This window comes from Culex quinquefasciatus, chromosome 1 (genome assembly GCF_015732765.1).
Source record: "Culex quinquefasciatus strain JHB chromosome 1, VPISU_Cqui_1.0_pri_paternal, whole genome shotgun sequence".
In the NCBI taxonomy this organism is placed as follows: domain Eukaryota; kingdom Metazoa; phylum Arthropoda; class Insecta; order Diptera; family Culicidae; genus Culex; species Culex quinquefasciatus.
This window is the reverse complement of record NC_051861.1, coordinates 47924669-47949286: the sequence shown is the minus strand read 5'-3', so window position 1 is coordinate 47949286 and position 24618 is coordinate 47924669. Positions and strand designations below refer to the sequence as shown.

Genomic DNA, 24618 nt, shown 5'->3' with positions numbered 1-24618 from the left:
CTGATGTCGGCTCTTGAACAAAATGGTTAAACTTTTAAGTTTTTCCTAAAAAATCTAACTTCTCGTGTTTGTTTCACTTCAAACAACTCAATGTTTTCAAATATTTGTAGCAAGTTTTTAAAACATGTTTGCATTTTTCGGGCACCTCTTAAACAATGCAAAGTTGTTTTTCAATGATTTTTGCCTTTCTCACCTTACTGAGGAAAGGCTATAAAATCACTTGAAAAATTAACTTCTTAATTCGACCTCGTAGACCCACCTTCACATATACCTATCGACTCAGAATCATGTTCTGAGCAAATGTCTGTGTGGATGTGTGTAGGTGGGTGGACAAAAAAATTGTCACTCGATTATCTCCGGACTGGATGAACGGATTTCGACCGTATTAGTCTCATTCGATCCGTCTTGGGGTCCCATAGGTCTCTATTTAAAATCAGCAAGTTTAGTTAAGTAATTCAAAAGTTATGCTTAAAAACGATTTTGGCGTATGTCCGGAAGATTGTAAAAAGGGTGGTTTTTGCAAGAAACCCTATCATGTTATACATTTTCAGAAAGGTATTGAAAAGACCTTTCCAATGAGCCCAAAAAATTGACGATCTGACAACCCTATCAAAAGTTATTAGCACTTAAGTGTTATTTATACATTTTTTGGAGGCCGGATATCAGATATTTCATTAAAAATGATGTCCGGGTCCATCATGCGACCCATCGTTAGATAGATGTAAAACATCAAGGATCTGACAACACTATTAAAAGTTATTTGCATTTAAGTGTTATTTATACAATTTTTAGAGGTCGGATTTCAGATATTGTGATAAAAATATTGTCTGAATCTTCCATGCGAACTATCGTTGGATAGGTTTTTTATCAGACCTTGCCGATGAGCCAGACATATTGAAGGTCTGCGAACCATATCAAAAGAAATGAGTAATAAAGTTGATTTGTTAAACATGTTAAGGAGGAATGTTGCTATTTTTACTGAATGTATTGACTTTATGAATATGAGGAAGGAACCAACCACCTAAAGGTGGATTAAGTAACGTTTTAATGTTTTTTTTTTTCTTTTGGTTTTCAGGTTTATAATTGACTTCTGTTAAACGTATTTTTATAGAACGAAAACATATTTTAAATAATACGATAAATTGTCATCATCCCACTACCACATTTCGATTTTTTTCAGGTTAGACATTCAATACCCATTGTTGCACCAGTTCTATATAATATAAATAATATAAATATTTAATGATACCAATTCAATTTTCATCTTATTTAATCATGGTTAACAAAAAGGTAAACTATTCGTATTGTTTATTTTCACTAAGTCAGGTCTATTTCCAGTTGCTTCAGAAACCAATATTATCAGAAATAAATCATGATATGAAATTGAGTTTCTCCATTTTTCTAGAGCATTTTTAAAAAATGGATCCAAAACTTTTAAGAAAATGTATACTTCCGCTTAAATTTCGGGAATTCCCGGGAAATTTATAAATTTCCCGGGAAACGGGAAATATTTTTTAACGGGAAATCCTGGGAATTCCCGGGAAATTTTTTTTCCGGGACGGGAAATTGGATGCTTTAGTCAAACATTAAAACGCGTTTTTCTCGGAACGTCGAAATGGCGGGTGCGACAAGAAAGCACGACGATGTCGAAATGTGAGTTCTGCAGCGCATCCATAGACCGACAATGTTGATATCATGCCCAAAAACCAAAAAATATATATTTTTAAAGGATGGTACAAATTTTATTTGATGTTTTTGTGACCGGAGGGGTCCTTCGAAGTTGGCTAGAAAAATCAGGGGACAAAGCATATTTTTTCGAAAAAGTTCAAATTTTCAATGGAAGTTTAAGTGCTATCAACTGAATTGAATTTCAAAATTCATTCTACATGAAGAGACTTTGCCCAGAAATTTTAACAATTAAAATGGTTGATTTTTTTCTTTTAACAAAAACGTACTTGTTACTGCCAATATTCAGTATTAATTTAATAACCTGTTTGTTGAAAATGCTGAAGGCAAAAAGCTAACAGATTTCCCGAACTCGAATGAACATCCTTGACTGTTAGCTTTGGTTTTAGGAAAATCAAAAATTTTGTTGGTTGTATATTTTAAAGATGAACTTGGGTTTGTTTACGTCTGTCATTTGAAGTCAGGATTAAACAGGAGCGGTCGATTTGTTGAGTTTGTGTTGTTAATTGTGAAGTGAGAGGATGTGAAAGGTGAAAATCACACTATTTGGCTAATGTTGAAGTCGCAAATCGAAGTGCAAACTGTTGCAACTGAGAAGGTGCAATTGGTAAGTAAGTTGGTTGATGATTTCTTCGCAGGTGATAAACTATGAAGAGCAAGACGAGGACATTCGCAATGAGGAACTCTGATGCGAGGGGACTTCATGACAATGTTTGAAAGAAAGGGAAGAGCACTGAAACGAAGAGGCGGGTGAACTCTTGCACGGGCAAATTAAACAAAATGTTGGTTAATCTAATTAAGAATCGATTTATTTTTACACAACGATGTATCTATTGTGATTTTGATTAGAAAACTGAATCATCACGAACCTTCATGCTTACGATGGATACAATACAACCATAAAATACAGAGAAATGCGTACACATAAAATCAAAATAAAAATTTGATGAAGAGAAATTTCTAAAATATAAAATAGATAAAAGATAGATAAAAGAAGTAAATTAATATTTTAAAAATGCTGTTGAAAGAAGACTACTCAATAAACTAAGCTAATCTCAAAATATTGATTTCAGGAATCGGAGTACGTTGAATAAATTGAATCAAATGCAATTAAAGTGGGTTGCAGAAATTAGTTGTTAAATTAATGCAAGCATGGTAAGTAGCATTATTGATATTTCTTCTTTCCTCATTATAATTATACTAATTTACGTTCTTTTTTTCAGTTTAGTTTATAGCCGTAATTAAGAATGTTGTATTGAATTACTACTAAATTTCACATGTCTTTTTGCAGCAAAAGATTCGCTTTGGTGTCAATTCTGTGTCCAACCATAAGAAAAATAACTAAACCTGCGACCGTTGTAGATGATGATGACTTATCGGGTGGTTTCACAGTGACGGTAAGTGAATACAACACTTAATTTTATACAACATAATAAAAATATAAGCTTAAAACTTGGTGAAAATTTTGCTCGGTTTCTATTTTAAGGAATTTGCGAGAAATTTAATTTAATCTTTTTTCAATATGTTTAACAAAAATTGTAATATGCTTTTTTATTATTTTTTTTAGATTGATGCAACATAATTTTTTAAAACATGTTCAAACTTTACATGTTTTATAAAAACGAAAAAAACGAAACTATTGGCACTACGCCCCCCGGGGCATGGCCTTCCTCTAACGTGGGATTTCTGCTCCAGCGCCTCTGACGAGACAGGAGAAACCGGGACCGACGTTTTACTTCACCATCCGATAGAAGCTCAGTGGATAAGGCGGGAATCGAACCCGCGTCTCATAGCATCATCGGGATCGGCAGCCGAAGCCGCTACCCCTACGCCACGAGACCCACCCATGTTTTATAACAACAGTTAAAAAAAGTTTTGTTTTTATACTTTTTACAGTAATTTAATAACTTCATGCAAAAAAAAAAAACAAATTAGTACTAAAATTTAAAATTTCAGGCAGAATAAATGCGAAGTTATGGAAATCGTCATAACTCAATGATTAAAAACTAGGACGTCAATGACTGCACAGAGCATTTTAGACTGATGATCAATTTTCTTTGAAAATGATCAACGGCTTCACCTTATATTTTAAGAAAACAACAAGGTTTCATGGATCAAAATTCTAACTAAATGATCAATGCATGAAGTACCGTTGAAATAGAAAATTCTTGATGATAAGACTAAAATTAAAACGAGCAACCCCTCAGCAGAAACGGATCTAATTTGCTTTGAAAAAAAAAACGAAGCCACCAATAAACCAACAACCAACCAACCAACGTGCTAAAAGTAGCACACGAAATAATGGAATTTTACTCCTTTCTGAATGATTTATCCAAACAATCAAGAGCGAAGGATTATAACCTTTGCGTGGGGGGGATTTCACACTACCTACCAGCCAAGAGAAAAGCTCCAATTTAGAAGATTGGATTTAGATTGCCCGATTAGTCTCAGGTTAGCGTCCACAGCACCATTCGTTTGATGTTGAGATTTTCTTTTGTGAACATAATTCAATAAATTGAAGAGGGAAAACTGGATTTAGACATGGAACTCCCATTTGAGAACTTTTGTTGAAAGTTTCCTTCATAGTGATTGGATCCTCATTAAATAATCCTCAACTCAGGATTCCATACAAGTAAGGCCAAGCTAATCCGGTTCTGATTTCCCTAAGGGAAGCAATCCGGTCCATCTCAAAAACTTTCCACACTTGAGAGTGCAAAAGTGAAGATTACACACGTTCGCGACCTCTAATAAATGTAACCTCCACTGGAAGCTGGCCAATTCAAGCGTTCAATTTGCAGACCGCCAACAGTCTGCGTAAATAAGACCAAATTTTGCCCAAATACTAGTCAGCAGAAATAAATAGATCCGCAACTCGTCGGGAATGAACCTCTGAAATGTTGTTTGGTTCCAGCATTCACCTTCCGTCATAGAAATAAAACGAGTCTGCGCAGTTTGAACGCCAATGAAGTCATGAGCTCTGTGCTTTTTTTTAATTCATCGGATTGTATACACATAGAGAACTGGCAGCCACTTGTTGCATTTCACTTACGGGAAAGTGCATTAGTCTTTCCGAGAATATTGCTTCCATCTGGGACGCTAGGCAATGATTAACAAGAATTGGGGGTTTGAAGTTGTGTTTTTATTTGGTACGTTTAACACAATGACAAACTTTGGACGCTACTTAACTTACTAAAATATCATTGAACAGATATAACATTTTCATGAAGAAAATAACACATTTCAAAACAAACAATGAACAATTGTTAAAGCTGGCACCTAATCTTTCCATGCCCTGAGGTCCAGTCCATGGAACTTTTCGCATGAAATCGGTTCATTATCCAGCCCCGACTTAAAAAAGGCCCTCGGAGCTTGGTAGAAATCAAAACGCCGATCCACATTGGCACAGATGATTCCGGCCAAGCTAACTCTCTGGATCTGCTCCAACTGGTGTGGTTTGAACGCACCCGGGTTGACCTTTGGTCCATTTTTGTAGTAGAACCGATCGCCATACTTGAGCCGAGCGAACTGCTCCGAGATCAGATGACCGAAGGTTTCTCCAACCAGGCTATTTTTGGACCCGGACTCAACCACAAGCGCTCCCACGAAGAGATCGATATCATCCGGGCTCTCGTAGACCTGAGCCAGCTTAGCGCCAGCGTGACCGAGTTCTTCAAAGCTTTGAATCTTGGGCAGGCCTGCCCAGGTACGATAATCGTTGTACGGTCTCAGGGCGTGATCGCGACCTCGCTGAATGTTGAGCGACGCTAGATCCGATCCGAATGGGTTTTGTCCGGCAAACAGGAACCCGGTGAGGCCCAGGGTGATGGATGGATCGACTTGCTGTTGCGGTTGGGCACCGAGCGAAAACAGATAATCGTCAAAGCTGGTCGGAGTCAGCACCCGGGACGGATCGTTGAAGGTTCGGTGGAGAGGGACCGTTTCGGTGGGGGCGTGACGGTGCTGGATGCTGTAATAAAATTTTATATTTTCAAGTGGACTTTAGTTTAAGAATAAAGTGTATTATTACCGGAAGTGCCCCTGCACTGTGGAGTGTCCAAAGCGGAAAGCAGTTCCACTAACTTCGCTCAGCACAACAGGTTTGATGTCCGAGCTGTACTGCTCGGTGAACCCGTCCCGCTCATCCAGTAGACCGTACTGCTTTGCCTTATCCCATCCCACGACCAGCGGAAGGTATTCGTTGTAGACGATCCGCTGGAGTTCCGCTATGACGATCTTCCGTGCCTCCTGATAAACAGTCTCATCGTTCCAGTGTGGATTGACGTGGCTCAGAATTCCCGCCACGCGATTGTGCTCCCGCAAGAACAACACCTGAACCTGCACCAACGAGACGACCTGGTTGACACGATCGTCGCCAGCTTCGAAGCAAACTTGGGCCCATGGTTCACACACTCCCGGATCCTGATTCAGTGGAAGTTCTTCAATGCCGAACGGAAAAGAATTACGCAGCTGACCCTTCTGGAACGTGCGCAACGACCGTGCCAACTCCTCGTTAGATCCGTATATCGGAGATCCGTCGATGAAGTGCGTAACCTTGCTGAGCTGCTTGGCGTAGCCCAGCCGACACTCGGGATCTCCCGCCAGTGCCAGTCGGACAAAATTCAGGCAGCGAACGCCAAACTTTGAAAAGAACGGATCATCCGGTCTGACCTCGATCGGGAGGCACGCAAAGTGGCGCTGGTCACCCTGAAGAGCGTGCGATCCTCCCTCGGCGCAGCACTCGATGTCTTTGTCACCTGCAAGAAGAATAACGTCACAATTTCGCAAATTAAACAACCTCATGATCCTCACCTAGCTTTATGCTGGAACTCCGCGTAAAGTCGTGGGCGACAAACTGTCCAAACTGCATCGTAAGCAGGTTCAGCTGAGGATGGGGCCGGTCAATGTCCGGCAGCAACGACGCCGAGATTGTACGCGCACTCGTCAGAGGTCGTCCCGTAACGGAGTGAGTCCTTGCGGCCCATACACCGTCCTCGTAGGCCGGCGGCAGCAACTTCTCGAACGGATGTCCGGCCGCACCCCAGCTGGTCCGATCCGGGTGCAGATTGTTGCACGTGCCGTCAAAAGAGCGATATGGACAGCGATGATCACACCGAACCGGTTTAAGGCAACGCTTGGTCCGGGCTTGAAAATGATCACGTTGACGCTCGTCCAAGGTCATGTTGGTTAGCTCGGCAAAGTGCTTGGCAGCGAAGATGTTTTCGTAGATTCCGTCTTCGGTGTCGCCATTCGGATGGGCAAATTGTAGAAAGTGATGAAAGGGTGCTGCCGATTCAGTTTTGGATGTCATAAATTTTCGATTTTTGTTGATTGCCTTTTGTGTTGCGGCGTATTCGCGATGACCTTCAAGAATGGCATTGTGCGACACGGTTTCGAAGTCTTGCGAACGCTTTTGCAGTCTTGGTGGAGAACCGCTGCGTTGACAGCATATCCCGTCGGTATTGAACTCCGTAATACATGGGCGCAAGCTAGCTGAACCGGAAGTTTGCACGGTACACCTGGCGGCCGGGACACACTTTTCAAACTGTTCGCATCCTGTATAACAAATGTAATTAATTAGTCGTGGCCTTTTGCAGTCAATAAAAGCTACTTACCAGAACCAGAATGCCGCACATGTGGCCAAGACTGACCACTTGCATCGAGGCTGAATCGGGAAGCCGGCACTGGTAGGAGTTTCCGTTCACCTCGTACGTTACCACCTGGCGATATGCATACTACCAGGACAAGCCTCAGCAAGAAGCTCGACCAACGTTTGGGCATTTTTTAAAATATAATTATCACCAATATGAATCACTATCTATTACGCCATCTACTGCTAGCAAGTAGCTTCTGCAACACTAGTCGTATACACAATAGATTTCTGCCCTCAAGGTAGACACTGTACGAACAATGTAGTATCGTTATATGTCCACAACTACCTACAAGAGAAGCAAGTTTTATTTTCTAACCCACACATACACAGGCAGCGAAATTGTTTGTGCAAAACCGGAAGCTATGTGATGCAAATTATAATCAAAACTAATTGAACGATGGTTAACAGTTTTAATTAATTTCAATCTGTTTTGGATCGGGCAACTATATTTTATTACTTTATTCCAAGAATAGATAAATTGCCATGTTAATGTGGGATATGGCATAACTGTGAAAATAAGGTGTGGTAGCATAACGGAAACATTGAAACGCAACCCGAGGCCAGTGTTTGTTGCCAAAAAGATTTTTGGTCATTTTAAAGTAATTTGGTACTTCAGATTTTTTTTAATACAAATAATCAGCATTCTTCCAAATTATTTTACTAATTAGAACACTATTAAAACACAATTTTGTCAATTTCAATGACTCAATAAATAATCGAAAATAATTGAAAGAATTATTTTCATTTGATGTATTAGTTCAACATTTTTTGAAATAGCGTCCTGTTTAAAAAAACTCGTTTCTATTATTGTTTTTATTTTTGATTGGTCCATTCTTTTTTTTCAATTCAATTCAATTCAGTTTATTTCTTTAGTTTATCGACTAACAGTAGTTTTGTAAGTGCAGTACAGAGTTTGGGGGGATCCCTTCAGCTGTGTATAAGGCATTTATCACAATGGATGCAAATAAAGTTGGTTGTAAAGGAAACAGAAAACAGGAAAACAACTCGCAAAAAACTTGTAACTATTGCTGGGACTGGTGCATTCTCAATCAAGATTTTTTATGTTTTTTTTTTTAAAACCAATATAATGTACAACTCCCAATCCTCTAGATGATCCTAGAACTTTGCTGAACTTGATTTTATCAAATCTGTAATTTTAAGCATAAGCATAAGCATAGGTGCCCACACCGTTATTGACCAAGACCTCCAGAAGTTACATCCACGAGCCGTGGAAGATGAGTGGGAGCTATCTTTCCTCGCTTCGCAACTTCTCAAAGGATCCTATCATGCTGATTCATACCGGCGCCGGCCACGACCAGTGGTAACTGATTGTAATGAAATCAAAAAAAAAAACTTGAACGAACTAAACCAGTGGCGTGTCTTCCAACCAACGATGATAAAAGAAGCTCACATAAGCTTGCGGAACAAATGTGGCACATAGTTTTTTTTAATGAAAAGTTTCTTGATCCAACTTAAGGTGGCTGGTGCCTTGCTAACATCCATATAGTACATTACATAAAACAGTTTTTTTTTTAATTTTATTATAATACTTTACACCATACAATGAAAGACCTTTTTATTACCCTATCAACGATGGAACGCATGATAGATCCGGACATCATTTCAAATTCTGAGATCCAGGATCTAAAATATCACTTAAGCGCTCATAACTTTTGACTTTGTCATCCGATTTTTTTATGTTTTAGGCTCATTTTAAAGTTTTTTGATTATTAATTTAGACATTTTCAGCGTAAGAAAACAGAAAATTACAATTTCCAACAGTTTTGTTAAAAAAAACCTCCAAATCAGTTGGTTTCAATTTGTTAAAATCAACAAATAAAGTTCAACTTACGAAAACCCGTTGCGATTTTAATAAAATATCAATAAATTTCATTCTGAATAAATCAGATGGTAGTAACTCAGGATCGTGAGCCCAATGTTATTAGTTCGAATCCTAAGGTGGGAGGTTTCTTAGTGCAAAATAAATTGGACTTTTTTAATTACTATGAGTTCTTATATATTTTTTAGCATTAAGGTTGCCTACTTTTGTCAAATTTGAATGTTTTATAATTCAAAAACGTTACATAATCCACCGAAAGGGGGTTGATGCCTTTCTCACATTTATATAGCTTTTTTGGCTAACAAATTTTTTTAACCTACAAATGTTCTCTAAACACAACTTCATATACAGCGGTTCCATATGAAAGCTAAAGAAAAATAATGTTCTTCGAATTGGCTCAAATTTTGTCTGGGGGTAGGGATCGGCCAAGGAGGCCGAAATAATTTGACCCCTATTTCTTGTTTGGTCATCAGGGTGATCTACGTCGTGTTAGGGTGGTCCAAAAAATTCGAATTTTCGTCAATTTTCACAAAAAAACACTTTTTTTTAAAAATATAACATCGCATCATTTTAACCGATTTTGGCATTCTTGGGTGTAAATGAAAATAATAAGTTTGATTTTCAAGAATATCAAGAAAAATAGTTTGGAGTTTCAAAAATCTAGCCTAACTTTTGAAAAGTCTTATAATAACATAAAATGCCACTTTGACGGTGTCTGGACCGAACAGCCTATATGGCTTCATCCATAAAGTACGTCACGCTAAAATCAGCCAAAATTTACCTCCCCCCCCCCCTTTGGCACGCTTTCCCTATAATTATAACACGCAATGTCGCACTTTCTCAGACCCCCCCTCCCCCCTAGAGCGTGACATACTTTATGGATGACGCCTATCTGAAAATATTTTTATCGGACAGGATTTTAAAATATTTATTTTTGAAAATAAAATCTGATGAAAATGCATATGGGACATTTATGCGATCAGGGACAGTACACACATCCACACAGACATTTGCTCAGAATTCTGAGTCGATATTTATACGTGAAGGGGAGTCTAGGAGGCCAAATTAAGCAGTTGATTTTTCGAGTGAGCCTTTCCTCAAAAAGTATAGAAGTAAATAACGGGATCAAAACATCATTAAATCATAACTTTTACATTTAAAAAAAATAAAAAGATTAACAAAAAAATTAAGCATAATTACTATTTTTTTAAATCTAGTCACTTTATAAAGCTATTTTACATGGTCACTAGAAATGGGTCCGCGGTAAAAAAAAACTACTGAATCCTTTTCTTTGGTATATTTATTTCAATTATATTTATTATATTTAAAAAGATATTTTAAAATCCTGCACATCTCTGAATTTACCCTGCAGTCCACTGAAAATAAAAAAAAATATGATGATGGTAAATGTGCCTCTTGGTCACGAAAATAAAAGGGGTTCCAAGGTCAACCATCGCACTACCAGTACATCGACACGTATCATCAATAGCCCGAAACATTTCTTTTGAAGTGCCACTTGGCAAGAAGAACACCCTTTTTAACGCCATTATCGAACGTATGCGCGAAGTGTGCGATTTCCAGCAGTTGGTGTTGGTCGGTTGGTGTGCCATAGTGAGGAATTTTATATTGGATTTTTTTGGGATATGAAAAATTTCTCCTTTTCAAGGTAAAAATGAAATTTCCCCATGTGGCTGGGGCCGGCAAAAAAGTGATCAGTTATATGGCTTCACTGGTGAGACTGACGGTTGTTCTCGGTATAACGATTCCGGTGGCAGTTGTTGGAGCGAACCAGCCCCAAATTGATAAAGTTTTTAAAGGTAGGTTTATAGGAGAGCAATTCTCTGAGTTTTCGGTCATTCCAAACATTCAATATTACGCCCATTTGAAATGTTAGTCTTGATTTTAAATTTTTGAAAATATTTTTTTCGAAAAGATTGGAAAATTTCACGAATGTTTCATGTTTTAACATTGTAAATCGGACCTATAGTTGCTGAGATATCGACATTAGAAAATGTTGGGTTGTTTGGGTGAGACTTAGAAAAAATCAATTTTCCTGTTTTAGCCTTTGCATAGCAATATCTCAGCAACTATGGGTCGCACTAACAAAGTTCAATAAAGCAAAATATAGAAAATTTTCTTAGCTTTTCAAAAATATTTTTTTCAAAGGTGGGCAAACATGGGCACTAATTATAAAAAATGAAAAACTGCGACAATTTTCAAAAAAGTTGCCTTAAAATGGATATAACTTGAAAACGGTGCACTTTATCAAAAATTCACTAAAGTACTTTTTGATTGCAAATTCGATTTTACATCGAAAAATGAAGTTGAAAAATTTTTGCGACCGATATTTCGATTTTTTGAAAAAATCAGTATTGATTCAAAAAATCATAACACGGTCAAAGATTTTTTGCCCATTTTGGAAATTTCTGAAAAGTTGGCATTTTATGTCCTCTAAAACATATCAAAAAATAAAAAATATTAAAAATAGTGTTTTTTGCAAATCAAGTTTTAGTGACAAAAAGTTAAATAAAAAAATCTCCAAAATTTTTTTACCGTGTATCATTTTTTTTCAGTGTAGTCCATATCCATACCTACAACTTTGCCGAAGACACCAACTCGATCAAAAAATTCCTTCAAAAGATACAGATTTTTGAATTTTCACATATCATTTTTGTATGAACAGCTGCCAAATTTGTATGGAAAATTATATGGACAAACTAATGATGCAAAATGGCTTCTTTGGGCATACCGAAGGCACCAAAAAAGTTTCAGCCGGATTAAAAAATACAAAAATTAAAATAAAAGAAAAAAGACCGATTCCGTAGAGAACTGCTCAGGAACGTTATGGATGATACAATGAGAACTAAACAATCCTATTTGATGAAAAACCCCTCTTAAAAATGCCCCAAAAAATCAGGGGGATTTTTTTAAAGCTGAGAATTCTTTATGGATAAAAATATTCAATTCATTGTAAACAATTAAAATGCCAATTTTGACTAACCAAAAAACACATTCAGACTTTTAACAGGTTTTGATAGTAGCATAACTGTTATTTTGTAAAAAGCATTTTGTGATAATTGTGAGGCTTGAAATTAGAAATTTATTTTTTTTTCTGGGGAAGTGTCTGTGTCAATTGTAAATTTATTTTCCGAAGCTAGTGGACGGCTATTACAAAATCTTTTGTGTCATGTAATGATTTCAAATTCAGAAAAACAAAAAAATGTATTTTTTTTTCTCAGAATGACTTTATTTAACTTATTGATACACACAGTCAAAATTTTCGCGCGGTGCTTGTTTGCAATATGTTTTGATGAAAAAATCAAAGAATTTGAATTTTACTTTTTGAATGCGACTGAAAGTTACAAACGTTTTGAGTTCGATTTGCGATCGGTCGCAAAATTTTTCGCGGCCATCGTCGGTGTGCAATAACAACAAAACCCTATCATACCATTTTAGCTCGATAAACATCGTAACTCGTCGTTCGCAACGTTCATCAGTACATCACTAAACATCAATCATTCAAAGCCGGCTGTCTAAGAATAAACCATTTTATTTAAAATATAACAACCGATAAACGGGAAATGTCTCATCCGCAGCATCCGATTGCTTGCCTTGAGAATAACAATTTGATTTTGGGTCGCATCATCATCTTCTATGATGAATCCTGACCAAACACCCTATCCTGCTAACAAATTTTCAGGTTCCTGGCGCTTGTGGGGTGTACGCAAAAGGCAAACCAGCTGCCCTAGCATAGCAACATGCGCTAACTAACATTCACGTCCCATTAAATCGAGATCTACAAACTGACATGGTGGGCGCCGTTGGTGGCCAATGACTGTTACCTATTCGCAACTGATCTAGCTTCAGCAATCATGGTGTTTTATCTTTTCAGCGCATTCATACAGTTTGTAAAAAAAAGTATTTACACCACTTGGGCACTATGCACAATTTGTGATGAAACATGTAAACAATTGAAAGTTTGACAGAAACCTAGTACTACGTTTTGTTCAAAAATTCATGCCAAACATTTTGCTATAAAAAGCTCATGAAAAGATGATTTTTATAAAAAGTTATATAAGAAATACTATTACCGGGGCGGACGCAAAAAATTCTAAGTGTAAATATAGGTATTCGGTGCCCTCTCCTCGTGCCATACCTTCACACTTAGGAGACCCGGGAGGCGGAGTCTTGTCGCAAAAAGAACGATACACGCCTGTGGATCCGTTGACGAAACCGCAAGATTTAAGAGGGCCACATTATAAGGTGTTACCAGAGAGAAGGTTGGTACCATGAATTTGTTGGAAATTTATTCCGAATCCGCGCTCTATTTTCAATACTCTTTGGTGTTACGTCGATTCCGTTCCCATTACAGAAATCAAAAAGGTGCGAAAATAGTTTGTACACCTTTCGAGAAATTAACAAAAATAATGTTATTTGTTGACAAATCACCAGAAATCCAGTCTCCCAACTCCAAATAGTTATCCTTGACTGATTAAAAAAATAATTTGGATTGAATATAAAGTTTACCAATTATTTAGTATAAAAGTTTATATAACTCTGGAAATTCTATATAAAACTTATCTAAACTTAATTTTACAAACATTCAAATTAACTAAATGTCAATATATTACCATAGAATTGCTAAATAAACATTCTGATGTGGATATAATAACATTTTGTGGGTCTTTCTATCGATAGAATAGATTTTTCGTTGGAATTTCGTACCAACCCGGAATTACGTCGTCGGAAAATCCGCCTTCATCCGAACCGGTCCACGATTCACAAGTCAACCTATGTGGCATCGGAAAGGGCATCTAGGTGTTCTTTAACATTCCAACGCCCAAGGCTCCAAAAAAGTTGGAACGGTAACTTCAACCAATCAAGATGATTTTTTTTCCAGTGATTTGTTAAAATGTCTAGATAATTCTAGAACTTTGCAGAACTTAATTTGATCCAATCTGTAATTTTTGCGATCAAAAACATCGTTCCAACTTTTTTTTCGCGTGTAAAAAAATTCGCCAAAAAATCTGCGGAGGCAGTTGTTTTTAAAAAGATGGAACGATGTTTTTGATCGCAGAAATTTCAGATTTGATCAAATCAAGTTCTGCAAAATTTTAGGATCATCTAGACATTCTTACAAATCACTGGAAACAAGAATCGTCCCGATTGGTTGATAAATGCCAGAGAACCAGCGAGTCGGAGTTACCGTTCCACCTTTTTTGGGAGGCTTGGGCGTCCGTCCGTGTTGGACATGCGTTGGGAGTTCCAGTGTTAAAACCCACGTTTTTAAATACCTGAGCAAAAAGTTAGTTTGATCCATGAGATCAAAAATTACAAATTTCCATACATTTTGACAGGTTACTCAAACGAAACCATAACAACGCTTTTACCTAGGTATTTAAAAACGTGTTGACTTGTGAATTGTGGATCGGTTCGGATGCCGGCGGAATTTCCGACTACGTAATTCCGGGTTGGTACAAAATTCCAATGAAAAATCTATTCTAGCGATACAAAGACCCCCAAACGGTGTTATACCCACTGCAAAATGTTTATTTAGCAATTCTATGGTAATATATTGACATTTAGTTAAATTGAAAGTTTGCAAAATTAAGTTTAGATAAGTTTTATATAGAATTTTCAGAATTATATAAACATTCAAACTAAGTAAATAATTAGTTAACTTTATATTCAATCAAAATTATTTTTTTAATCAGTCAAGGATGCCTATTTGGAGTTGGGAGACTGGATTTATGGTGATTTGTGAACAAATAACATTATTTACGTTAGTTTTTCGAAAGGTGTACACACTTATGTTGATAAGGGAAACCCCACTAGATAATCGAAGCCTATAGTCAGTAGTGTTTAAAGGATATTACGGTTCTGTTCAGAAACAGAGAGGCAACCATGGGTGTCTCTCATGCTCATGCTCATGCTTATTGCTACACACAGTTAAAGTAAACACAAAAAAATAAATTACTCGCTCTACAGCATTGCCTTGGCGTTCTTGATTGCGAGATTCCTACTCGAAACTAGGTGTCCGAAGGCTTGATTGTTGAGGAAATTGCAAACCTCTTTTTACACCTAAGCTTCCATCCACCCCGGGATTCAAACTGACGATCTTTGGATTGTTAGTCAAACTGCCTACAACCCAAGTAACATTTTTTCCAGGAGTTTTACAAGAACTCTTCAAGATAGCTACAGCATAGCAGTTTGGACCGCGGCAGGATAAAATTCTCTTCAAAACTTCTTAGGAGTTTGGAACTTACTTGAATAGATACTTGAAGAGATTTTTATCCTACCGTGGTCCAAACTGCTATTCTGTAGCTATCTTGAAGAGCTCTTGTAAAACTCCTGGAAAAAAATGTTACTTGGGAAGCGACTCCACCGAGGCAGGACCCAGGGAGACGACTCCTACACCTGGTTTGAGCTATCGACCTAACCTCTAGGTTAGACCGGGGCCAACATTTACTTCCCCATCCGACGGAAGGCGTGATCAGACGAATCTCGTCTCGAAAAATGCTACCGGGACCTCCTGGGATCGAACCCAAACAATACTTATGATAAACAGAAACATCAGAAACATTCACACTAGGGTGATTGAAAGCCGAGTACCTCTTTGTGCTTACAGTACAAACTGACCCATCACTAGGCTAAACTCCAAATTTCAGCCCGGTCTAACCACAGAAATCTGGGTAATATGAAGAAAAGCATATGTTTCAGTTTTTTAGCCCTGTGAAGGCCGAAGAAGTTATCCGATACGTATGAATTCTAGAACCAATTTTCCCGAAGACATCCTATTTTTGGATTCGCATGCAATATAAACATCTACTTCTAAAACTGAGTCATTCTTTTTCTATATACATTCGGACGATTTACTCCATAAAGCTTAGGGGAGGTGTTTTAAAATCCTTTTGAATAATTAATCTTTATATAAAGTTACATTCTTGACAACCAGAATGTCAAAATTCATTTTCACGTTCCAAGAACAATGTATCAATTAACGTTAAGTTTAATATAATGTAAAACATTTTGAGGAGCTTTTAATACATGAATTACCATCAATCTCAATCTTACCTAACTTGTTGTTTTCTTGGTAGCAAACACAAATCCATTGATTTATTAAGTTATTATCGCTCAAAAACAGAATGGAAAAACGTCTGATGATTTATTGCAACGAATGAAAAGGGTTTCTACTGAGGAAACCTGTGGACAGCAAGCACAATCTGGCGTAGGGAAATTTCGCACAAATAAACAAAGCTAACAAAATGCGGCGGCAAAGCAAATAAATTTCCATCACGTTCTCATTTTTCACTCACTAACGCTTTCCTTCTCCTTCCTTCCCCTAGCAGGTTCCACGTCATGCCCCACCGAGACTACATGTGTACCACCGTTGCAGTGTGCCACCATGATGATGGATCGAACGGATTTAGTGGACGAATCGATGACGCCACGACGACGGTGCCGGATTAAAGCCAACTTTGACGGCATCTGTTGCCCCCAGATGAGAAATGACGAAGACAATGACAGCGAGGAAAATTCGCGTTTTTCCCCTGCTCAAAGCAGCGAAATCAATCACGGTCGTAAAAGTGGCAAAAGAAATGTTCCAGATTTGTTACTTGGGTAAATATTCATTGGCGATTTTAATTTGTTTTGTGGTTGATCATTTCGATGGGTTTGGCTCAGGATTATTCAAAGGGTGATGTTTGCCAAATGGATCCATTAATGTTTAATGATTATTTTATTGCTTAAGCTCAAGCATTAGCCAAAGCTCAGCACGAGGTCTTTTTTGAGAAATAGCAAGAAAACTATCATAAACATATGAAAGTTTGGAATCCCCGTTCATTTGCGGGTTGAACGGAAATCTTTTGTCGGGAAAAATTACAGTTATCCTCGTTTGAAGTTTTTGAAGTTTTTGTATGAGACAAAAATTCGCCTATATTTCAATTTAGTATTGTTATAAGTCCACATGAACATGATTTTTGGTTCAGACCATATTATTTTATATAGGAAATGATGCAGGGAACATTTTTCTTGAAGCATTGCGTGATTTGAAATAAGCGGAAAAAGTTAAAAAGGATTTTTTGGAAACTTTGCACACCCTGTTTCCCAAAAACTGCAATGTTTTTGATATTGAAATTATTATTTTGATGGATTCTCTTTGAGAAATGTTTCTGCACCCAGAACTGGACATCGGCATACGAGAGGATAAAGAGCACGATTCGGTAGTAAAATGGTAGGGGAGAGTGGGGAGACTTGATCCCCTTTTTTTGTATAGCACATAACTCTGTCAATTTCTCACAAAACTATGACCTTTTTGCATGAATTGATAGCTTAAACATTTAACTATGTTTGGCTGATAAGGGTATTTCATCAGATAAACTCTTAGAAAAATGCAAGCGTTTTAAAAAAAATAATTTAGACCGGCATTTTCAAAATGTTGGGGGTAATTTGATCCCCCTTTCAACATTTTGAAGAAATCTTAAGCAAATTGTTTCTTATTAATCCAAACTTTTAATTTTCTATAAGATACAGCAATTTCACATTAAACCTGTACGTTTGTGTTCAAAATATAACAAGTTTAGCATGTAAAATATTTAATAACTTAAAATTTTCTTTTTTAGACCAAAATTGAGCATGTTTACAAAAGCTGGTCATTTTTGTTTACAAAACTTTTGAAAAATGGTTCAAACTGCAATTAGTTATGTACAACTATACTGAAGGAAACTATGTACGAAAACCCAGCCAAATTATTTAATCTTGAGGCTGATTCCAGTGACTGTAAAAATGCAGGGATCAAGTCTCCCTAAACGCACTTTTTTAAACAATTGATTGTAAAAATAGTATGACGATAAATTTAACGTCAAATGCGTAAGGGTTTTGGAGTTGATATGTTTATCAAACAATTCATGTATAAAATTTTTTTTTTGAATAATTTTTGAGTGTTTTCTATACTTATCAAAACAAAGAAAAAAGATCTCTTGGAAGTTTTTTGCAGCACTTCTTCGAAAAATGTGTGTAACTCAATCTAAACATTTTTTATTTTTTTTTTCTTTGTTTTCTACAATAAGTTTTAGTCAATTTCGCACAACTTTCTAGAACAAAGCTAATTGTTTTACCCACATGCTGACGAGATACAGGCTTGGGATCAAGTCTCCCCGGGGATCAAGTCTCCCCACTCTCCCCTACTGTGTGCGGACTGAGAGGATACATCCCGAAACTACCGAGAGTACTTTACTCATGGGTTCATCTTTTAAAAAAAAGTTCATCTATCAAAAAACAAAGTACCGGTACCGAGACTAGAACCCAAGACCTTCGGCATATTGGACCGTGCCTTCGCCGTATGGGCCACCATTGTTCGGTGACTAAGTGGCGGTCATTTGTTTATATAAGCCACTCAAGAGGATGAACTGTTCCAATGAACGAATGAACACGCGAGAGGACTTTACTCTCGCAAAATAGCACTTTCCTCACGTTTCTTTTCGTGAGAACTATCCCCTCGTTCTTTAACTTTGGGTGTGGGATCATTGAATATACTAATCACCACAGAAAAGAAATTGGTTGGGTTTATGCTAAACTGTAAGTAACTTTTATTAATTTTGGATTTTAACCGAATCAACAAATCTTTGCGTGTTTTTTTTACAAAATGAACCGTTTTCATTATATTTTCACATTTGTATTAGTCTTATTAAAACTCACCGGAGATCTCGTGTTAAATGTAATCAACAACAAAATTGCGTTGAAACAAACCATGATTTTCTCTATTCCACAAAAAAACTTATGTTGTTTTGAGAAAGCTGATTTGACGATTGGCGTTGATTCAACAAAAATCATGGTTTTCAAATCAACAAAACTTTTTTTGATTCAAATATGCCTTATTTTATGCGTGTAGAAATAGAAACCCTATGATTGTATTTAAACTGCAGATATTAATTAGATAAAAAACGGTACATTTTAAAACCAAAACACACAAAAATATGTTGATTCGGTTTAAATCCAAAATGTATAGAAATGACTTACAGTTAAGCATAAACAAAACCAATAGGGAGATTTTTAGACCACGTTTTCCACTTTACAGTTCACGTCCCCATTACACTTTTCTGTAGTGATTTATGTTCTCAATGGGCCCAGAAACATATCTCTAAAAACAATTCATCAAAATAATGATCTGAATATATCTATTTGCCGTGGCTATAGCGCCACAACTCGCTCTCTGTAACAGTATTCCTAATTCCAGTTCTAGCTTACCAAACCGTCATGGCCTAGTGGTTAGTATTTTCGCTTATCAATCCAAAGGACGGGGGATCGAACCCGCCTCGAGCGAATTTGATTTTTCGTTCATATTCATCATTTCAAATTTCTGTGTTCTTAACTTTCTCGTTGTAAGCATATGGGCATCGAACCCAGAACCATTCGCTTATCAAGCGAACACCGTAACCAGTGGGCCACGGCCGCTTCCAACCAGGACTGATCTTACACAAAGAAAAAAATCATTCAGCTTGAAGAATACTAAAAAACAATTCAGTAAGGTTTGAAGTACTCAAAAGCTCTAGAAATTATCATTTAATTGTTTGATTTGGGAGTTTCTAACAAATACAAAAAAAAAAACAACGTAACAAAAAGGTAACTGAAACTAATGTACAATGAATAAATAAGACTTAATGTAATTGGATTCACCAACTAAGAACAAATTCCCGGGAAATTGCAAAATTCAACTCTCGATTTCCGGGTAGTTGAAAATCTCGAGAATCGTCACCATCTATTTGTAAATGATCATGCGCATCCATCAAAATATATGAAAAAACTTAAAATAGTAGAAAACTAAAATCCCTGGGAAAAATATTTTCTAGGTAACAAATATGAAAAGGACCCTCTATCCTTGTGCCATGGCGTGTGACAGTTTGCTTACTATCGTCCTTTTCCGGTCTGCAACAAACAAAACACTTTCACGTTAGGTACAGCCATTTGTGTAAAGCTGCCTTTGAAAACTTGAGTCGTGGAATTAACACGACAATCCCTATAAGATGACTTTAACCGAAATGTGGTATATATGATCTTGATAAGCTTTTTATCCAAATATTTTAATTCTCATACCACCACGAATTTAAAAAAAAATCAAGTTTCAAGTTCAAATTCAGTTTGCCGATCGATCAGTTAATTGAAATTCAAGATTGAATGTCAAATTAACCGAACCAGTAGACTTTTGCACTGCATTACCGAACGATCAGTAAAATAAAATCAATATGATATGAAAAATAACCGAAACATCGGTAAAATTTAACCTAGATTACTGAAATTGAAATGTTGGTTAAATTTGAGGTTATGATCAGTTTTTTTTGTTAATTTCTACGTTCGATTCAACATGTTTTCTTTTAGAACTATTAAGAGTCAGTGCAGTGGCAGTGCGTGGCCGAATGGTTACGCTGTCCGCTTTGTAAGCGGATGATTCTGGGCTCGATTCCCATCTGCTGCAACCTTCCATCGGATGAGGAAGTAAAATGTCGGTCCCGGCCTTGGTTGTTAGGCCGTTAAGTCATTCCAGGTGTAGGAGTCGTCTCCATGCCATAAGTACAAACAACACACCAAACCAAACCTACTCCGGTGGAATCGCTGGCGGCGGTTGGACTCGCAATCCGAAGGTCGTCAGTTCAAACACTGGGGTGGAAGGTTCCTTGGAGTAGAAAGTGGTTTGGGTGCTCTCCCCATTCAAGCCTTCGGACTCCTAGGTTCGAGCAGAAACTTGCAATAGAGACCACAAAAGACCCGGGGGTCGTTAATGTGGATGGTTTGATTTTTTGAGAGTCAATGCATGAGCCTCCGGAATTAACGGGTTTCCCTCAAAAACCATCAAATTTTCCTAAGCGTACTATAGAGTTATCTACGTGCGCATGTAATGCATGTACGTACACGAAAAAGATTGAGGTTAAATTTTGTACTGGCCAGCAAAACAAGTAGCGTGCTAGTGTGCGTGAGATCGGGCTTAGATAACTCTTTGAAAGCTTGATAAACATCGCGACGCCATATCGTCTGTTGTGTGCTATCTTGTGATAACGAGATAGAAAAACGAGAAAAACTTTTTTTAAAGTTTGATGCTAAATATTTTCAAAACTATAAATGATTGAGCCAAACTATTTAAAGCAATCGGTTCGTATACTAACGCTTAACAAACGCTCCAAGTTTCAACTTATTTGGTTACACCAGTTAAAAGATACAGTAAATTATGTAAACAAAAATCTGAAACGCACGTGTCACACGTGTGTTTCGAAAGTAAAATTGTTACGTGTTACAAGTGTGTAAGGAATTCCCATCCTAACTAAAATAGGCTTAAATCAATAGTTTAACCGACTTCATTAGTATATTTTCAAAAACAAAAGATTGCACTGCCTTTAGAAAGTGTGTATCAATATAAATTTGTGAAAAACAAGACCAATTTTCAACATTTTCCAACAACGGAAGCGAGTTCCCAAAATCGGGTTAAAGCATCTTGTAGTGTTTGTTAAGTATAGCAAAACGTCATCATCAACTCATTTTCGACCAAAATGGTCTATGTCACAAGATAGCACACAACAGACGATATGTTAGGCAGGCATTAGTGCCCCTATGGGCCCCACCCTAACGAATATTTAAAAAAAGTTAAATTTAAAATCATAACCATTTTCCATTTTTTCAGAAATGACACATCGGATAACCCACACATCCGCACCAAACGCTGCTTAGTTGGAGGTGACTGTCTGCACAAGCACCTGCGCTATCGTAGATACGATGGAAAATGTAATAACGTGCTTCACGGTCGAACCCTGTGGGGCTCAGCAGGATATCCGATGGAACGCATCCTGCCACCGGCTTACGGCAATGGGGTGTGGTCCGCCCGGGTCCTTTCCGTCACGGGGAACTTTCTTCCAAGTGCGAGAAGTGTTTCGGCGAGTTTGTTCGGAGATCTCCACGTTCCCCACTCGAAGCACAACGTTTTGATGATGCAGTTTGGGCAATTTTTGGTGCATGACATTACCAAGAACAAGGGACATTCGGATACGGCTAAATGTTGTCTGGATGATGGCAGCCATCGCGTTGCGAATCCTCATCCAGCATGCCTTCCGATTCCGGTTTCGAAAGTTGATCCGTTTTATTCGCAATTTGGCGTGCGATGTCTGGAGTTTGTGCGGACTGCGGTAGCATCGAGGCAGAACTGTAACGTTGGACATGGAAGGCAGATCTCGGCGGTGACACACTTTATTGACGGTTCCGGGATTTACGGCAGTTCCGCTGAAGATTCGATTCTACTGAGAGCGCTTGAGGGTGGTCGATTGAAGTCGTTGAAGCACGTGAGGTTAAATAACGAACTGCCACCGCTGGACGAGACTGAAGGAGCTTGCGATAAGAAATCTGAGATGTGCTTCAAAGTTGGAGATGATCGTGTTAATCAGCTTATTACATTAGTAGCCGTTCATACACTGTTTTTGAGAGAGCACAACCGAATTGCTAAGACTTTGGATAAGTTAAATCCACATTGGAGTGACGAGACAATCTTCCAAGAAACTCGCCGAATCGTGATCGCAGAAATTCAGCACATCGTATTTAATGAGTATCTGCCGAACGTTGTTGGTCCAAACTACATGCAGAAGTATGAACTCCACCCATCGAAAGGATACAGCAACTTCTACAATCCCAAGGTGAATCCCTCAATCCTAAGTGAATTCTCCGCTGCCGCCTTCCGCTTCGGACACTCCACCATTCCGGACTACCTCGAGTAAGAATCATATTTTAACAAGCATTTTGATTAAAACTTTTAACCACTTTCTCGTTTCCAGACTCCCAGGTGGGTTGGAAAAGACTCACAAAACTTTCTTCGACCCGACCCGACTGCGGGAGCCTCACTTCTTCGACGGACTTTTCCGTGGAATTTTGCACCAGCCCCAACAACTTGTTGACGATATGTTTAGCCACAGTGTTACGTGGTTCCTGAATCCCAAGGAAGGCTTCCCGTTTGGAAAAGATTTAGTTTCTCTAAACATTCAGCGTGGCCGGGATCATGCACTGCCTTCGTACAATCATTATCTGCACCTTAATGAGCGACATGTTAAGAATGAGTTTAGTCATTTTGGAGCGGTGGTAAATTCAAACTTTCTTTTAACCAACACATACACTGATATCCCACATCCTTCCAGGTATCCCCGAAATTGGCTGACCTGTACGACCATCCGGACGATGTTGACCTATACGTGGGAGGTATTCTGGAAACTCCCATCTCCGGAGCGATCGTGGGAGAAACGTTTGCCGAAATCATCAGTGACCAGTTTGCGCGGTTGAAGGAAGGCGATCGGTACTTTTACAGCGAAGGGCCGCACACGAACCCCGGTCATTTTACGCTGCCACAACTTGAGGAAATTCAAAAAATCACACTCGCTGGATTACTCTGTGCTAACGCAAACGATCGCCACAGCTTCCATGTCCAACCGCAGGCTTTTGATTTACCACATCACGCTGGGTAAGCGGTGGTTAATTTATCTAGTTGTTTTTTTTATTATTATAATAATTAATATTTTTTGCAGTAATCAACCGCAATCCTGCCACTCGAACCAAATACCGAGCCTTGATTTGAACTGGTGGAAGGATTAATTGAATATTTATCTCTTTTTTTTCTGTGGCTAGCTATTCGTTCAGCTATTTGTTTAGATATTTGTTTTGTTTGTATTGTTAGAAAACATGTTTTGTTAATTATTTATATAAATACATTTGTGTGTAAAAAATGAGTTTGTATCGATTCTTATTGAGAGTAACAGAAGAGTAACAGAAAATTTCGTCCAACTTGTTTGAGTTATTTCTTCCAATTCTAAGACTTCAACCCATTTTGCAGTTACTCCGACATCGATTTCTAAAAATGTTGCCGATTTTCCGATTCCGATCCCAGCTTCCAAAAAGATCCAACTCCACTGACTCACATACAAAGTGTTTGGATTCATCCAACTCCAGCTCCGGCTTCTGTAGATTATGCAACAGCGGTTCCAACTCTGGCTTCGCAGAATTTCTCAACTCCGACAGGATACTTCAGAACACATCGACGCTCTGTCGCAGTGACTAAAATGCTTTTAATATGTATAGTTCTGTAAGAACTCTGTCAGAATCTTACCAGGACGCCGTGCTATGGGATGATCACATTCCGCGTTCGTCGTTGCTGGCTGTGTAAAAGGTGTTCTTGGAGATAGTCAAGCTGGTTACCGTCGTACTCTCATGATTTGAAGCAGCAGGCACACATAAGGTATTTGCCCAACAGATCGTGCCTTACGACGATGATGCTCCAAACAACGGCGATTATCAGGTGGCGACGAAACTCAATCTTGTCTCTCGCCTACATATTTTAATTTCGGTCTTGTGTTCAGATAGCGCAATCACGACGGTTTCTGATGACAGTCGTAATCCTACCGATTTCTCCGTCCTCAAATAAAAC

At 38.0% G+C, this 24618-nt stretch overlaps 2 protein-coding genes across 3 annotated transcripts; one reads left to right on the top strand and one right to left on the bottom strand.

Moving 5' to 3' along the window:
- Nucleotides 1-4803: 4803 nt before the first annotated feature.
- On the bottom strand, nucleotides 4804-7560 carry LOC6039670 (chorion peroxidase). The gene is made up of 4 exons (XM_001849182.2): nucleotides 7299-7560; nucleotides 6496-7239; nucleotides 5714-6440; nucleotides 4804-5653 (listed from the first exon to the last, which is right to left on the bottom strand). The coding sequence occupies exons 1-4, from the start codon at nucleotides 7462-7464 to the stop codon at nucleotides 4963-4965; spliced, it is 2328 nt and encodes a 775-aa protein (XP_001849234.2). The 5' UTR covers nucleotides 7465-7560; the 3' UTR covers nucleotides 4804-4962.
- Nucleotides 7561-10608: 3048 nt separating this feature from the next.
- Nucleotides 10609-23968, top strand: LOC6039669 (chorion peroxidase). Of its 2 annotated transcripts, none has more exons than XM_038249253.1 (7): nucleotides 10609-10787; nucleotides 10843-10993; nucleotides 16526-16796; nucleotides 21844-22920; nucleotides 22982-23282; nucleotides 23339-23658; nucleotides 23723-23968. In XM_038249253.1, exons 1-7 carry the CDS (start codon nucleotides 10734-10736, stop codon nucleotides 23787-23789), a joined length of 2241 nt encoding a protein of 746 aa, XP_038105181.1. In that variant the 5' UTR covers nucleotides 10609-10733; the 3' UTR covers nucleotides 23790-23968. The 2 variants fall into 2 exon arrangements, with proteins under 2 accessions (XP_038105181.1, XP_001849233.2); XM_001849181.2 differs by having other exon boundaries at nucleotides 16523-16796.
- Nucleotides 23969-24618: the final 650 nt, after the last annotated feature.

What these genes read in the sequence shown, in the direction of transcription:
- LOC6039670 (XM_001849182.2), bottom strand. Translation starts at nt 7,464, where the DNA reads ATGCCCAAACGTTGGTCGAGCTTCTTGCTGAGGCTTGTCCTGGTAGTA. An exon ending in TGTGCGGCATTCTGGTTCTG is followed by an intron (nt 7,240 to 7,298) that starts GTAAGTAGCTTT and finishes TTTGTTATACAG; the next exon opens with GATGCGAACAGTTTGAAAAG. An exon ending in GAGTTCCAGCATAAAGCTAG is followed by an intron (nt 6,441 to 6,495) that starts GTGAGGATCATG and finishes TTCTTCTTGCAG; the next exon opens with GTGACAAAGACATCGAGTGC.
- LOC6039669 (XM_001849181.2), top strand. Translation starts at nt 10,734, where the DNA reads ATGCGCGAAGTGTGCGATTTCCAGCAGTTGGTGTTGGTCGGTTGGTGT. An exon ending in TGGTCGGTTGGTGTGCCATA is followed by an intron (nt 10,788 to 10,842) that starts GTGAGGAATTTT and finishes CTCCTTTTCAAG; the next exon opens with GTAAAAATGAAATTTCCCCA. An exon ending in AATTGATAAAGTTTTTAAAG is followed by an intron (nt 10,994 to 16,522) that starts GTAGGTTTATAG and finishes TCCTTCCCCTAG; the next exon opens with CAGGTTCCACGTCATGCCCC.